We start from the raw sequence: 15,322 nt of genomic DNA on the forward strand, positions 1-15,322 counted from the left end.
ATTTTTTATTTTATGGTCTCCCATAATAGGTTCTTCAATTCGTTTTTCCCATTTGGCGTGCTGAAAACATTTGATATTGTATCCACTGACACATCTTTCCAGGTAGATAAGAAAATAAGACTGCATCTTTCAGGTTAATTTTTATAGCATTCAATAGTTGCGTCACCGTAGTTATTTGTTCAATTATATGTTTAAATTTAAATTTGTTGAAATGAGATTTGAATGATCTAATGATTCCTGATCCATCGGTTTAAGCACAGTAGTCGTGTTTTTTGGTAAATATAAAACTTCTATCATACTTAATTCGATTGTTATTCTATGCGAAGGACAATGGTCTACAACCAAAAGTATCTTTTTTTGTTTTTGTTTGAGAGTCTTGTTCCATATACAACCATTCGTTAAATATTCCATGTTCATCCAAGCCTTTGAAGAATTTCGGTATTGTAAATATTCATCAACGTTCAAGTTTTTAAAACACCTTGGTTCTTAAACTGCCCGATCATCAAAGGGGTTATTTTATCGGATCCAGTCATATTTGCACAAAGCATTAATGAAAATCTGAAAATTGGCTAAAAATGTTAAACCTATCTTTAAGTAATTTTTGTCCTGGTGGCGGCGTTTCCTGCAGACATCCGCAGTATATCCCAATTCACCATGAAAAATCTTAGTTTTACATTGTGCCTTTTTTGAACTTTTCAAGCCATCTTTACTGGCTTTAAATTCGAAGAGACCGTTTAACGCAGCAATTTCAGTTGCTTTCGACAAAATTATCTCATCATTGAGGCAAACTCCAATAGATTCCATGTAATCTATCAAGCAATGATTTCAGAATCAATTGCTGAATATCTAAGTTTCGAAAAACGAGAACTTCTCCCATAAATTGGATTAATTCCAAGAACATCTGTTTGTTCAATTTAAGATCGTTAATTGCACGTCTCGAAATGATTTTTTGAAACGCGACGAAAAAATTTCTGAAACACGCCTTTAACTTAGAGAAGAATTATCAATAGATAATTATAATTTCTATTTTTTTGATCATAAGATAAAAAACACGCGGTATAAATATTTGAAAAAATTATTTTTTTAATATTAAATTTAATTGTTTAATACAAAAACGTGGCGAGTAAGAGAATTGGCGCGAGCAATGGAATTTCCTTAGTAAAATGGCATTTTTTCAAAAAAGTGGCGAGTTATAGAAATGGCGAGCAATAGAATTGGCGAGCAATAGAGGGTAAACTGTATCTACAAAACTAGTATCTCTTGACTGTAAATATGAAACAAAGAAAATTACCAAATCACTATATGACTTAAGATAAAAGTATGGCTGTCTAGTATTAACAAAGATTACAAGTGTGGTTTAAAAATATTTCAATCTGATAACACATTTAGGAAGAAATGCAAATCAATCAAGAAACAAAAAGATTTAATGATTGAAGCCGGAGAAAGAAACAATTCCCAAAATGTTAACAAATAGTTGGAAAAAAACTACAGGAGTAGACTTATCTGGGGCTTCTGAGCAGCAGAGATTGTTTAAGAAGAAAGTTAATTAATTGAATTGTCTATTATGTCATGGTTAGGGTTTTTGATGTAGATTGATTAGTTTTATTTTACTTTCAATTTCAATAATTTTTTCAATTTTGGAAGACATGCTCGCATCTATTTTATTAAAAAAAATACATTTGATCATTTTTAATTCTTCCGACGAAAATAAACCTGAAGAAATCCAATCTTGAATATCCACGACCTGCTTAAAATCATTGTAGTCTCCCAAATAGATGAACCACGGAATACCAGGATTAAGTCCCTTCTCCAACTCATAATCAAGCAAAACACGTGCCGCATTCATAGAACCAAATTTAGCCGCAACTGCCAATGGAGTTTCTCCATTTATGTTTCGAATTGTATGATCTGCTCCGTTGTTTACAAGGAGGCGAATTATAGAACTCTCTCCAAATAATGCTGTGGAATAATGAAGAACACTTTAATTCATTATTATAAATAAAACGTGTTATTTGTGTCCACAATGCAACTATTTGGATCCGCCCCTTCTCCCAATAGATATTCCATAACTTCAAATATATCATCACTGAAATGTAAATTTAGACAAATCAGCCATTTTATTTCGTTTGCCGAAGCCATACAAAGAAGTATTCTTAGCTCGTCTTCCTTAAAACAAAAACCATGTTCTTGTAACCTATCGCATAATAGTCTGTTCGAGTACATTTTTGCACAAGAAATGTGACCTCCAATTATTGAATAAAATAAAAGACTCTTTGGGTTTCTTTGATCCTCGTTTAATATTGCCTTAAAGATTGAGTTTTTGTCGTGATCCAAAAACGTCAAGCACAGAGCCTCACGTCCGTTTAATGCAGAAACATGGATCGGTAACATTGACTTGAATTACACCCTAATCAAACCTCAGCATTTCTTGCAGCAATATCATAACCGTCTTTTAATAGAAGATTGACAAGCTTAGACGTATTTTCTCCCTTTCGACTAGCAAAACAATGAAGAGGTGTATTTCCATCGTAGTCTCTTTCATTTCTATTGATTTGGTTGCTTAAAATTATCTGGTTTATCAAGTTCTTTTAAAATACCTTTAGGACTGCTGTAGATTTAACTTCATAAAGAACACTTTGTCCGTTTTTATCAACCATGTCAACATTAGCACCAAGATTTAGCAAAGTTTTGACGCAGTCCTCAGAATCAATCGACACAGCCAGATGTAGTAATGTCGTAATTCCTTGAATTCTATTCAAAGTTTATTTTAATTAAAAAACCTCGTGTTCAAATTTGTTATCATTTTCCTAACAATTTCAATCAGGGAATCAGGTGAATATAATTTTTTCAAGTCAATTGTCGATTTGGCTATGATTTGTTCTGAATTAAAAATGTATGTAAATTTCCTAACTTTCTGCTAAAACTGATGAAGGAAACAGTTCTAAAGGAGTACGCCCGTGCCGATCTGGAATACTTAGTGATGCCCCCCATTCTACTAATATCTGAAAATAGGTACATTTTCAACCTCTGCTGCTGAGTATTGTTTTGCATTGAGAGCACAGTGAAGAGGACTGTTTCCATTACAGTCATACAAATCGACTAAAGCCCCTCCTTCGAGGAGTATTCTGATTATATCCAAAAATAATAACTTTATAGTCAAAATACTTTTAATCCTTTACTCGCAGCAACATTCAGGAGCGGTTTACTGGATTTTTTATTACAAAGAGTTTTAAAATCAACTCCAAATACATTTCTCATAAACTTGACGGATTTGAAATCGTTTTTTAGAATGAGTTTCAATAAAACGTTTACAAAATATTCCTTACAAATTGGGAATACGTGTGCTATAACTTGGCATCCTTCAGAAAGTTTAATTTTGCCAACATTTAGGACGTTGTAAATCTTTCTCGATATTAAAATAATATCATTACATTATATTTTTGCATTATTTCCTCTATATTTGTGTTAATTAAATCTATAAAGTTAATTTTAGAATTACTCATAAATTGGCGATTCTTAAATGTTAAGATTTTAGCAGTAATCTTATCTTCCAAAATACATGTTTTATTAAAAGTTTTAATATCTTGGGACATGAAATATATTTTTAACTCACGTTCAATCTATTTTTGATTAAAACGGAATTATACTCCAAAGTATGAGTATAACTGACTACTTTCAAAAGATGAAGGTAATGTCAATTTGATAAATCGAATAGAAAAAATACGCTTCAATTTTTGGTATATCTAAATATATAAGCAATCATGTTATTACATTATGAACTACTTCATCAATATTTTTAAAATAATCCTTTTTACAGTCCATGTTCACGTCGAAAAAGTCATTTTTTTGATTTTCCAATAAACGATAGCGGTACTATTTATAAAAAATGTTTTAATTACCGGCGTCGGCATTATTTTATTATGATTTTCCAGTTCTTTAATAAAATCAAAAATAGACAAAAAATATATTGTTGAGATTGACACATTACTCTAAAATAGTATTCCATATTATTAACAAGATCTGAAGCTGTCATATAAAATGACGACTGTACAAGTTCCGACAACTGGAATAATGCCAAATCAACCGTCCATCTACGTAAAGATTTTAAACAGTATACATGCAGTCTGGAAACACATCTGCAGAGAACAAAAAAGGAATTATACAGTTTATAAACTTTGACAGTTTTTGAGTATTGCACAGCTCATCAAAACTCTACTTTTAACAAAATGTTCATAACTTTTAAGGAGAAATTGTTATCACGCGTTTTATACTTAAATATGATAATTAATCTTACTCGAATGTAGTCACGAAGTATCTTAACCAGACACGTTGTATGGTTTTTGACCCAGTCCTGGTGTATATAAGGCTGGTTCGTATTCAACTCTTTTTTTGTTGATTTGTGTAACAGATATACGTCATAGACAACAAAACACGACAGGAGACTATGAATCTAATTGTCAATAAAACAAATAATTATTAATTATTACTTGAGATATATTTCCTTCGATAATCTGGGAAATATCGAATGAAGATCTTGATAGAAAAATATCCCTAATTTCTAAGATTGTTTGTTTACTTTTTATGTATTTGTTTGAGTATTTTATTTACTTTTGATTTATCTGATACTTCAAATCTTTAAATTATTTTAGAGAATAATACTCTCTGTGAACTTGGTCCACATTAGTGAATAGCATTGCAAATTTTACAAAAACCTGATAAACGAATAAATCTTCGATTTTTGATATCGAAATTCCGATATCATTTAGTTTTCTGTTGGCCCACATTAAATAAACATCTTTCAGTTTCATCAAACAAAATGTAGAATCCAATAGATACAATGTTGATTTAAACGTTTGGTTTAAATAGTTTTGTATTTGTATTTTTCAAAAGTTAGGATTAAAATATAAATCTCTGAAAACAAATTATTTACAGTGAAATTTATTGTCCTATTAATTAGTTCCACCAGAAAGAAAAATTCTTATTGACGGATAGCAAAGAAATTACCCCAGACTATATCTGGGAAGATTTTTTTGGCCATATACCTGTGTTCAGATGGGTCGTCGGCAACTCGCTCAAAAAATGACCAGATCCTCGAAACAAGCTTTTTGTAGAATTTTCCTGACATCTAGACTGCCAGGGGAATAAAAACCATTTCGACATAGCACATTTTTCTCATTTCTTCCTTTGGCCCGTTTGAATGAGACTTCAGGGTTTTTGAGTGATGTTCTTGTGTTCTGGGCAGAAAGGAGTTTACAAACGTGACTTCCAATTATATTACTACAAATTTATTGTTAATTGGCAAGTTGTATCAGATGATATAGGTAACCCAAGTTTACTCAAGAGCAGCGGTTCTCAATGCGGCCCCCGGGGCCCGCATGTGGCCCCCAGATATTTTTTGCGGCCCCTCTAGAGTAACTAACTTTTTTTAATTTTTAATAATGTTTATTCTTAGGTTAAACATATCTATAATTGGTGATTTAATTAATCAATTTAAGCACGTTTTGGGTACTTTATATAAATTTTATTTTTAGAATTTAAAGAATTCCTTCCTTTAATGAAAATATTCGCAACTCTATCAGCGGTGAACATTAAGTGATGCCCTGCAAATTTTCAACTAAACTCATTAATTACAACTAGAACTCATTATTTACTGGCGGCATTGTTCAAAAATGCGTCCATTATTAATTTTTACGATTAATTCCTCAAGAAAATTCAAAAATATAACACACAATGCATATATTACATCAATGTTTGGATCTAAATATTTATGGAATCAATATTAGTAAAAATTCGAATAAAAAATAAATATCGTAACAACTCACGGATATCACTCGAGTCAGTTTTTACGAACTCTTCGATTTACTTATTCCGATTTCAAAAACTTAATAACAAATAATACTCTTTAGTTACAACGCTTTGTAGATTTTTTATACTTTATTTCTTTATAAAGGAAATGAATTAAAAAAGGAAAAAGAGTCCAAAAAACTTCATTACGCATCCTCATGGCTGCACTTCGGATTGCAAGCGAGTTACCGGCTGGAAAATATAAAAATATATAAAATATTTTTTTGTGCGGCCCGCGAAGCTAATCTTAAATTATCGATTTGGCCCTTGAGCTAAAAAGGTTGAGAACCCCTGCTCAAGAGCAAGGCAATCATCTATACTAAACTATATTCGCTGCTATTGTTTGAGATAGAACCGTGCCAATCATTTCTCTTGACAAGAAGATCATTTCTCAGCTGCGGTGGCCAGACCGATAGCTTAAAGAAAAAATGATATTCAGGATTTTGCACTTTCCACAGTTGAATGCAAAAGCTTAAAAATTCGGCACAGTTATTCTAGCTTTCTCAGAATGGTTTCAGGGGTTCCTCCAATTGCACAATCATCCAGATATCATACTTTAAGATCAGTTTTACAGGATCTTAGGGTTTTTTGAATTACGAGAGAGATTAGGAGTAAACCCAGAGGGCCGCCTTGTTGAATTCCACTTTCGATTATGGCTGTTCAAAATATGAGTGCAATAATAATTTAGCCCATAAAAGGGTGGCGGATTTCACAATAATTTTTGAAAAATCAGCATAAATATTATCAAAAAATAAGAAAAGCTAATTAGACTCGAATTAAGAAATAATATAATATAACTTATCAATCAAATCCACTGTTCGGTAGGCATAAACGAAACGTCAATCAACTTCCAGGCAGTCATAGGATCGAGGGAACTCTGATTCCTACATAAAGCCCAAACATGCATATAGCTATGTATTTGTTCCTATTCTCTTTAATACATCACACACGACCATATCTCCCTCCACCAATTTATTCGATTTGTCCACCACAGCCATCACTTGTTGCGCATTAAACGAAATCACAAGAACAGGTCCTTGCTCCACCATTTTCGCATCCACCAACTACAACATACAAAACGACTCCAAACATCGACGTTGCTGATATCCAAAATTCTTCCACGGAGAGTGTTGCCTTTTTCCGTCCCCACGAGCTGAGAAAGCACACTGAACGACTAAAAACTCACAAACAAGACATAACTGCTTGATAACACCAATCCATAAGAATTTCCTTGTCTCCTTTAACCAATGCCTTCTTTAACACAACAATCATAAACCTCCAGAATATTTGGAATTAACACATGCTCACAAAAATCAATAAACTTTTCTTTTTCAAAAGTGGGATCATATTTGGAGATTTCAGTGAGGACAAGAGACATTGCAGATGTGGAGAACATCCCACCTTAAATACAACCATTTCCAAATACCCAAGACATCGGAGACCTTGTTTGTGACAAATCTAGACAAGCGGGCAGCCACATGGTCACTTTCGTCATAACGAGCCTTAAGACTGAACATTTCTGGACGAATATATTAGATTAGAGTACTGTTTATATATGTGTTATTCTCTTTCATATTCTGCCAACTCTGACTCCACTGGGACTCCTTCGACACAACAACTCCCGATGTTTTACTAAATATGAATTGATCAATGTTTATGATTATAAAATAAACTGCCATACTCGTCGGGTTTAATCCCCTCCGTCCGTAGTAATTCTGACCGTTTGGTGAGTTTAGATGGGGGCCTGTAGATGGAGTGCTTCTTGGTGATTTCCATGTCAATTCCCCGTGCAGTCTGTCTGGTTAAAGCACATATTTGACTCAACCTTGGCCAATGACTGATAAGGACGAGTTTTTTCTATATTTTGCTTATGTCGGCCTATATACTCAGAGGCCTTTTCCAAATCAATGTTGTCTTTTCCTTTCTGCACGAATTTGCTGTCCTGGATCTTCCTGAAGGACTAAAGGAGGGTCAATGGCTCACTAACGTTTGATATTGTGTTCTGGATTTGTCCCACAAACCGAGTCACATGTTCACTCTGCTCGATTGATTTCTAAAATTTTTAAAAATTTTTTAAACGTATTTTTCCCGGGCTTTTTTTAAAGCTTCAGAATTGTCTAGTTTGTGAGCTTCTTGACGGAATTTTTTCAGGTTTTCCTAAATAATTGTTTGTCTGGGGTTTAAAAAGACTTTCAATTCTTTGTTTTTGGCGAACTCTTCCTTAGTGTTGCGAATAAGACGAGAAATGAAGTTTTCCCCGCTCATTTCTCGACGAATGAGCCAAGAAAAATCCTAATATTTAAAATCCTGTCGAAATACAGCATAAAAAGATGCGGTTCGAAAACGACCCACAGTGAACATATTGCACACTTAATATTATTGAAAATATTAAATTAATTAATAATATAAATTAATAAAATTATTCTTCTCCATGTTGATACGTTTATTACATAAATCTCTACCCTTATTACTATTATTCATACTATACTGTCCCCCACTGCAAAATCAACTAACCAAATGGAGGAGACTGATCATTTTATTTAATCATTTTCCAAACTTTTTGGTCCCCAATTGGTTGGCTGATTACTGTGGTCTTCCTCGTATTCTTGGCATCACTCAAGAGCACTCAGACCAACAGGAAAGGGCGGTTATTCAAGTCTAAATTTGTCTAAATTGGCTAGAATTGTGAGTTCTTCCATTTGTTGGTACTTTGTGGTCAAATCTATGGTTTATTTCGAGAGTAATTTCGGGAATTGTGATTTACATGGAGTGTGGTCAGACAAGTTTAGCTGTCAGACCAAAGGGGGAACGTGGATTCCTTTATTTAACATTTCCGGCCACACTTTTTTGATTTTTTTGAGTTCAATTCTCATAAAAATTGGGTTTAGCTCGGTTTCTGACAGGTTTGTTAATTTTGTTTGGTTTTGTAGTCTTTCTGTGGCCATGAGAGTTCTGACTTTGGCATATAATATTCTTTCTTTAGTCTGGGCAGTAATTACTACTTGTTTGTATATGTATAGGTCACTTTGATGTCTACTTTTGTGGTATATCATACTTTTCTCGAAAGTTTGTGTGGTTACATTTTATCTCTCTTATGTTGCTACTTGATTGAAAAACTTACTTTGATTCTTTTTGATAAATCTTTAAATTAATTATTTTATTTAATTAGTCGGAATGATTTTTTGTTTTTGTATTTATTTAAGTCAAAAATGACAGTTTTTTGCTATATAAAATGGATAGCTTAAATCCTAGAAATATATCTACTTGTTTAATAAAATTAAGATCCTTAAAAGAAAATACTTTTAAGCTCTTTTGACATATCTCCACTTTTACAATATCTCCATTCACATCATCTCAATCTGAGTAGTTCTGATATTTCTACTTTGATTCCCGACATAACTGATCGTTTTGTTTTTATAAATCGTGCAAACTGATGACTAGGCGTCGGCTAGAGCGACATAGGTCTCAGGTTCGAGTCTGCTCCAATATAAAAGTAGAAGTGAGGCTAAAATGCTACACGAAATAAACATTGAGGCCAGTTTTTAATTTTATTACAAAAATTATAAATTATTTAAACAATTGCTTATGAAACCCAATTTCAGTGTCCATGTGGACTGCACGTTCAAGCGCATCTCCCAATTTCTCGTTTTCGTGGAGGAGATATTTACACCTGGAGACCAATTTATCCCTAAAATTAAACAAATCTCGAACCAATTTTCACCAGTAGCCGACCTCCCAACTAAATCATCCTGCAGGCACTGGAGTCTCTCCAAGGACATATTTCGTTTCTTACGAAGTTTACGGAATATTAAAGACAAGGACGGGTGCATGAGAGTACTCGGGTGATGAGCTCGTCCACATATTTCCTCCACCTTGGCCTTCAACCGCCCTTCGTCCAATTTTCGAAGAGTCAGTTCTGCGGAAACTTGTCCCAATTGGTAGAGCAATTGATCTGGGCATAAATTAGTTTGTCAACCATGAATAGCATTTGTGTCTACAGAGGATAGTCTTATATGTTTATATATAATAATTACATATTTATTAGTTGTTCGTTACTTAGAGAATTCAGGCTTACTATTAAAGGGTCTCCGTCCTAATATTTTTATTAGATTGCTAACTGTTGTGTCACTATCCGTAGATATCATGGTTATAACAAGCACAACAAACAAACAATTATTTAATTAAAAATTTATAATATTAAATCAAAACCTTAAAAACAAAAATCAGATTAAATGACAAGTTAATTAAGAAGCAAATCATTGGCCAATTTGTCGGCAATTGACTGTCCTCTCAAAAGAGCCACCAACTGAACAGCAAACTTCATTGCAGTACCTGGTCCTCGACTTGTGAGAAAATTCCCATCAATTTCAACGTCATTTCCAGTAGTGACATTCTTAAAATGGCCATAATCCTCTATAGTCTTTTTCAAGGCAGGATAGCAGGTGACAGTCCTCCCCTCCCCAACCTTGTGGGCAGCCAAACACATGGGGGCAGCACATATGGCAGAGACCACCATTCCAGAGACTTGGTGGTTCTTTAATATTTTGCCCACGATGGGACTCTCTATGAGGTTCTGGACCCCACCCATTCCTCCGGGACAAACCACAGCGTCGAATAGCATATCGGACATGTCATTTGTGAGGCAGACACTGGGAAGTATGGTTGTTCCGTTAGCACAGGTTATTGGAGTTGTGAGGCCTGCGGTTGTGACTTGTACCTTTAACTATTGAGGTAGTAAAACCTCAGCACGTGTGAGAATGTCGATCACAGAGACTGATTCAATATCCTCACAACCATCAGCAAGGAGAACAAGAGCGGTTACAGGCATACTATTTTATACTGTTTGAATAATTTAAACTATTTTATATGAATTAAATTGTTTTTATAAATTAATTAAAATAATTTTGAATTGATTTCGTATATTCATCGCTATTCTCCGTGGCAACACACATGCGGTACTTTCCGCAGGAGGGTGCGAGCTTTAGCCCCCCCAGAATTTCCCCTCTGTACATTCCTAACTTAATTTGTTTTCTTCTTCCAAAAAAAAACATTATTTTAATCAAAAATTAGTTAAATAAATTTTGAGGAATTAAGAAACACGATAAAGCTGATTTTTTAAAGGTTTTAGGTGTAAATATAATATGTACTGATACACGTAATCTGGTTATAGTTAACCTTGTCAACACGGTGCCAGTAACTATCTCCACTCATCAGTATATTAGAATTTCCAAATTCATATATTCGAAAATTATGTAAAGAATTCAAATTAACTAAATACTTGCATGACTAGTATCTAGAGTCCTGTCATTGTTGAACGTTTGAATCAGACAAAATCAGCTCTATATCAAAAATGATGTCTAAAACACGGATAAGTTTTGGATTTTAAGATACTAAATATTCTGTATTTTTCTATTTGTAGTTTAACAAGAAAACGTTTTAACTTTTTTATTTCAAAATAGATTTTTGTCAACACGTTTCCAAAGAATGGACCAATAATGATATGGATAAATCTACATATTTATTCTTACTGGAAAATAAAGCAAGTGGTCATTTTTGGCGACCAACTCTATGTTTTTTTCAGTATACAGAAAAAATGTTCAGCTAAAAATGCTGTCGCGATGCGCCTGGTCGGATACGATGAGCCATCACACAGGAGACATCGGTTTGAATATGATACGTATTTTGTTTAAACACCAAAAATTTTCTTTCTAGAATTCGAACTATTTATGGATAATTAAATTTTTACAATTTGCCGATTCTCGGTTATTATTTTGTCGCCATACTAGTATTGGTCACTACCCTTAAATTATTATTAAGGCTATACTTCTAGGGACCCTCAAATTGCGTAATGTAACCAAAAAATATAAATGGAAATAAACGGATTATCGTGAAAATGTATCTCTAATTCAAACCAGAGAATTCTTGAGATTCATCTAAGACAGGCAGTATATCCCTGGACAAGGGAACGTTCCAAATATCGGAAGCATACTGAGCCACAGCACGGTCACTAGAGAAGAACCCAGCAGCAACGATGTTGTTCAAGCACATTGTATTCCACACATTAGAATTCTATCAAAATACGGCACACAACATACCAAGTAAGCAGCCTCTACCAAAAGCTGTTTCTGAATATAATCATCATAGTCACTCATGACCATGAAAGGATCATCAGACAGCATAGTTTGACATATTTCGCAGAATAAATTAGGCTCCTCCCTGCTGAAAAATCCGCCTCTTATTTGTTCAATACATTCAATTAATTGAGGACTCCTTGGATAATAAAAACGACGATTGTATCTACACTTCTTTACTTACAAAATACCCAGAAGTGTAATTTTCCTTAACTTCGTGGATTGTCATTCCGAATATAAATATATTTTCCATCCCAACCTGTTCGGCCATTTCTACATTGGGCCCATCAAACGTCCCCAGAGTGACAGCCCCGTTCAACTGGCAATAAATCAACTGACCAACCATAAATTTCATGTTTCCAGTTCCAGACGCTTCAGTTCCTGCGAGTGAGAGTTGTTCACTCAAATCAGCTGCAGGGACCATTTTCTCTGCAAACGACATTTTATAATCCGGAAGGACAAACACCCTCAGGTCTTTATTGGTCTCCGGATCACTGTTCACCACAGCAGCCACATTGCATATCAATTTGATGATGAGTTTTGCAATTCTGTAGCCGGGAGGAGCCTTCCCCCCAATTATGACAGTCCTGGGGACGACAGTGTAGTCATCCAAACCAGCCTTGACCCGTTTGAGGCGGTTGTAGAGCGTTATTATATGAAGGCAGCTCAGAAGGTGTCGTTTACTTTCTTGAACTGGTTTGATATGCACATCAAACATGGTCGAGGGGTCAATCAAGAATCCAAACAACTTTTTAACATACAAAGCGAATTTATTTTTATTACTCTATGACATACTGAAACACACAACCTGTTTTATCAAACAAATCTCGTCAATAATCTGTCGATCTGACACAAGTGGCCTCAGTTTGTTCAACTCACGCAAATCTGTTATGAATCCGTCGCCAATTTGCTAAAAGTAATACTTTAAACGTACACGGCGAATAAAATCTGTCAAAGATGGATTGCAGTAGACTAGCCATCTCCTGGGAGTGATTCCGTTGGTTTTGTTTTGAAACTTGGCAGGAGTCATTTTATAAAAATCAGGAAATCTTGTGATTTATACAAAATATATATACACGTCAGTTTTTACTAATTTTGAATGAAGTTTGGCGACTCCGTTGACGGAATGTGACCCCACTATGCAAAGATTGGCCATGTTGACACGTTTATTACGATCCTCCTCAATCAGACTCATTCTCTCCAAGACATCCTCGTCATTGGGCCAAAACTCAGAGACCGCCTTGCAAAATCACTGCACATTCAACCTGTAAATGCTTGCGATTTATTTTATGGATTATCTGCATTATTCTGGGCAACAATTTAGTCAACATTTTTAGTGGCCATCGCTCGAGTGCCTCGGGAAGGAGAGTGTGGTTGGTATATCCGAACGTTCTTGTGCAGATATCCCAAGAATAAGACCAATCAAGGCCTTCGACGTCCACCAACAGTCTCATCAATTCAGGAACAGCCAAGGATGGACTCGTATCGTTCATTTGAATGGCCACCTACTAATTTATAATAACCAATTGCCTTTTCTGGAAACTGGTCGAATGAAGTCCTAGGTTCTTTCGAGTCCTTGTACCGCCGAATAATATCCTGGAGAGTCGCTGAGGCCAGGAAGTACTCTTGTTTGAGACGGAGTTCCTTACCTTCAAATCTCTTGAAATAAAGGGCATGAATACCTCGTCATTTGGGTAGAGAACACGTGTTATGCTTTCAGCAAGGTATGGGTCTCTCATAGCTTTGCCGTAATTTCCTGAGTGGACTAGACAGTGACGAAAACTAATAACTTACAGCAATCCAGAAATAATACGGCTGAGGGTTTGGCAGCCCACAAACGCATAGTTATGACGTGGTTATTCCCATATCCGGGGACAGGTGTGTCGTAGGGAATTGCATACACAACCTACTTATTAAGAAAAAGATCACTTCAGTGTCAATCCACTGTGTTTGTCCATCCACTCTGATTGTTTTTCCGTAAAACTTAACAGGAACGATATATTCCTGGATGCACCTCTCCCAGGGATTGCTATACTTTATCCAATTGTCAAGCTCTTCTCTCTTAATTAATTTAAATAAAATTTAGACATGGTCGGTATCGTAAATTACTTGAGTAAATACGCCATATTCATAGCGCAGTCCATAACCCATGCCTGCAATGCCCAAAGTAGCCATCGAGTCAAGATAACAGGCAGCCAGTCTTCCCAGTCCACCATTTCCTAAACCAATTTCAGGTTCCATGTTTTCTAATTCTTCCAAATCTAGTCCCAGCTGGTTAAATAAGAACATGTTGGACATACTTGATAAACGGCTTCTTCGCACTGCCCGTCTATTCCAACGTTTATCATGGAATTTATCAAAAGACGACCGACGTAGAATTCAATGGACAAATAATAAATTCTCTGGGAAAATAAGATCAAGGAAAACCTTGGAATCCAGTTTGTGATGGTGTTGGCTCGTTCTGATCCACCGGGAAGCCATTTTGTCGCACACCGTGTGAGCCAAAGAGATGTAATAATCACGTTTGGTAGCAATATTGCGGTCCTTGAGGCGAGAGTTGTGCAAATGACGATTAAAGCTTTGTTTAATGTCTCTTACATCCTTTGGGTCTTGAATATTCCTTCCACTGTTCTCCTCTCGTTTTTTAGTGTCAAAAAATGGATATTGCATTTAAATAGATTATATAACTCAGAAATAATGTTAATAATGTTAATAATTCAAAAAATCTTTTATTTGTTTCTAATTAAAGATTCCCTAAAAATAAAATAGCAGATAACAAAAAATTAAATTTATTAATTTCGATCCTAAATGTCCTACATACTATATTTAAAAAAATATGTGATTTATTGATACTGGTTTGAGACTGGTTCAGCCAAAGGGATCCCTAATCTCTTACGACTAATGAGTGTTAAAAGTATTCCTCGATATCCGTCCCTTTATGATATCCGTGGGAGTACTCGATGTTCCTTATGATTTACTATTATCTCAAAAAATGATTTACTATTATCATTTATGTTAATCGCGTCCAACAAAAAAATATAGTGCATCCCAGAAAGAATATCCGTTTTTTCATTTTGAAAACAAATTAAGTTAGGAATGTACAGAGGGGAAATTCTGGGGGGGTTAAAGCTCGCACCCTCCTGCGGAAAGTACCGCATGTGTGTTGCCACGGAGAATGGCGATGGATATCCGCTGCAATAGCCACGAAACCTCGCGTGGCTCTTTCGTCCTGTGGGCCAATTTCCTCCCGATGTCGCTGATGAAAGCCGAGGTTAGAGGCCCTGCGACGCCCGATGTCTCCAAAGCGATTGGTACGAATATAAAACGGCGTCCAAGTTCTTGGTATT

The 15,322-nt window shown here is 35.1% G+C and overlaps 1 protein-coding gene, 1 long non-coding RNA gene and 1 pseudogene across 2 annotated transcripts; all 3 read right to left on the reverse strand.

The window, feature by feature from the left end:
- Positions 1–7,432: 7,432 nt before the first annotated feature.
- LOC115228698 lies at positions 7,433–7,782 on the reverse strand. The gene is made up of 3 exons (XR_003883244.1): positions 7,670–7,782; positions 7,526–7,638; positions 7,433–7,476 (listed from the first exon to the last, which is right to left on the reverse strand). It is a non-coding gene; the product is annotated as an uncharacterized LOC115228698 (long non-coding RNA).
- Positions 7,783–10,084: 2,302 nt separating this feature from the next.
- LOC115228735 (protein dj-1beta-like) lies at positions 10,085–10,465 on the reverse strand. The gene has a single exon (XM_029799251.1). The coding sequence runs from the start codon at positions 10,463–10,465 to the stop codon at positions 10,085–10,087; it is 381 nt and encodes a 126-aa protein (XP_029655111.1).
- A 1,280-nt stretch (positions 10,466–11,745) lies between these two features.
- LOC115228736 lies at positions 11,746–14,645 on the reverse strand (annotated as a pseudogene).
- Between the last annotated feature and the right edge of the window lie 677 nt (positions 14,646–15,322).

This window comes from Octopus sinensis, unplaced genomic scaffold (genome assembly GCF_006345805.1).
Source record: "Octopus sinensis unplaced genomic scaffold, ASM634580v1 Contig10964, whole genome shotgun sequence".
Taxonomy (NCBI): domain Eukaryota; kingdom Metazoa; phylum Mollusca; class Cephalopoda; order Octopoda; family Octopodidae; genus Octopus; species Octopus sinensis.

What these genes read in the sequence shown, in the direction of transcription:
- LOC115228735 (XM_029799251.1), bottom strand. Translation starts at nt 10,465, where the DNA reads ATGCTATTCGACGCTGTGGTTTGTCCCGGAGGAATGGGTGGGGTCCAG.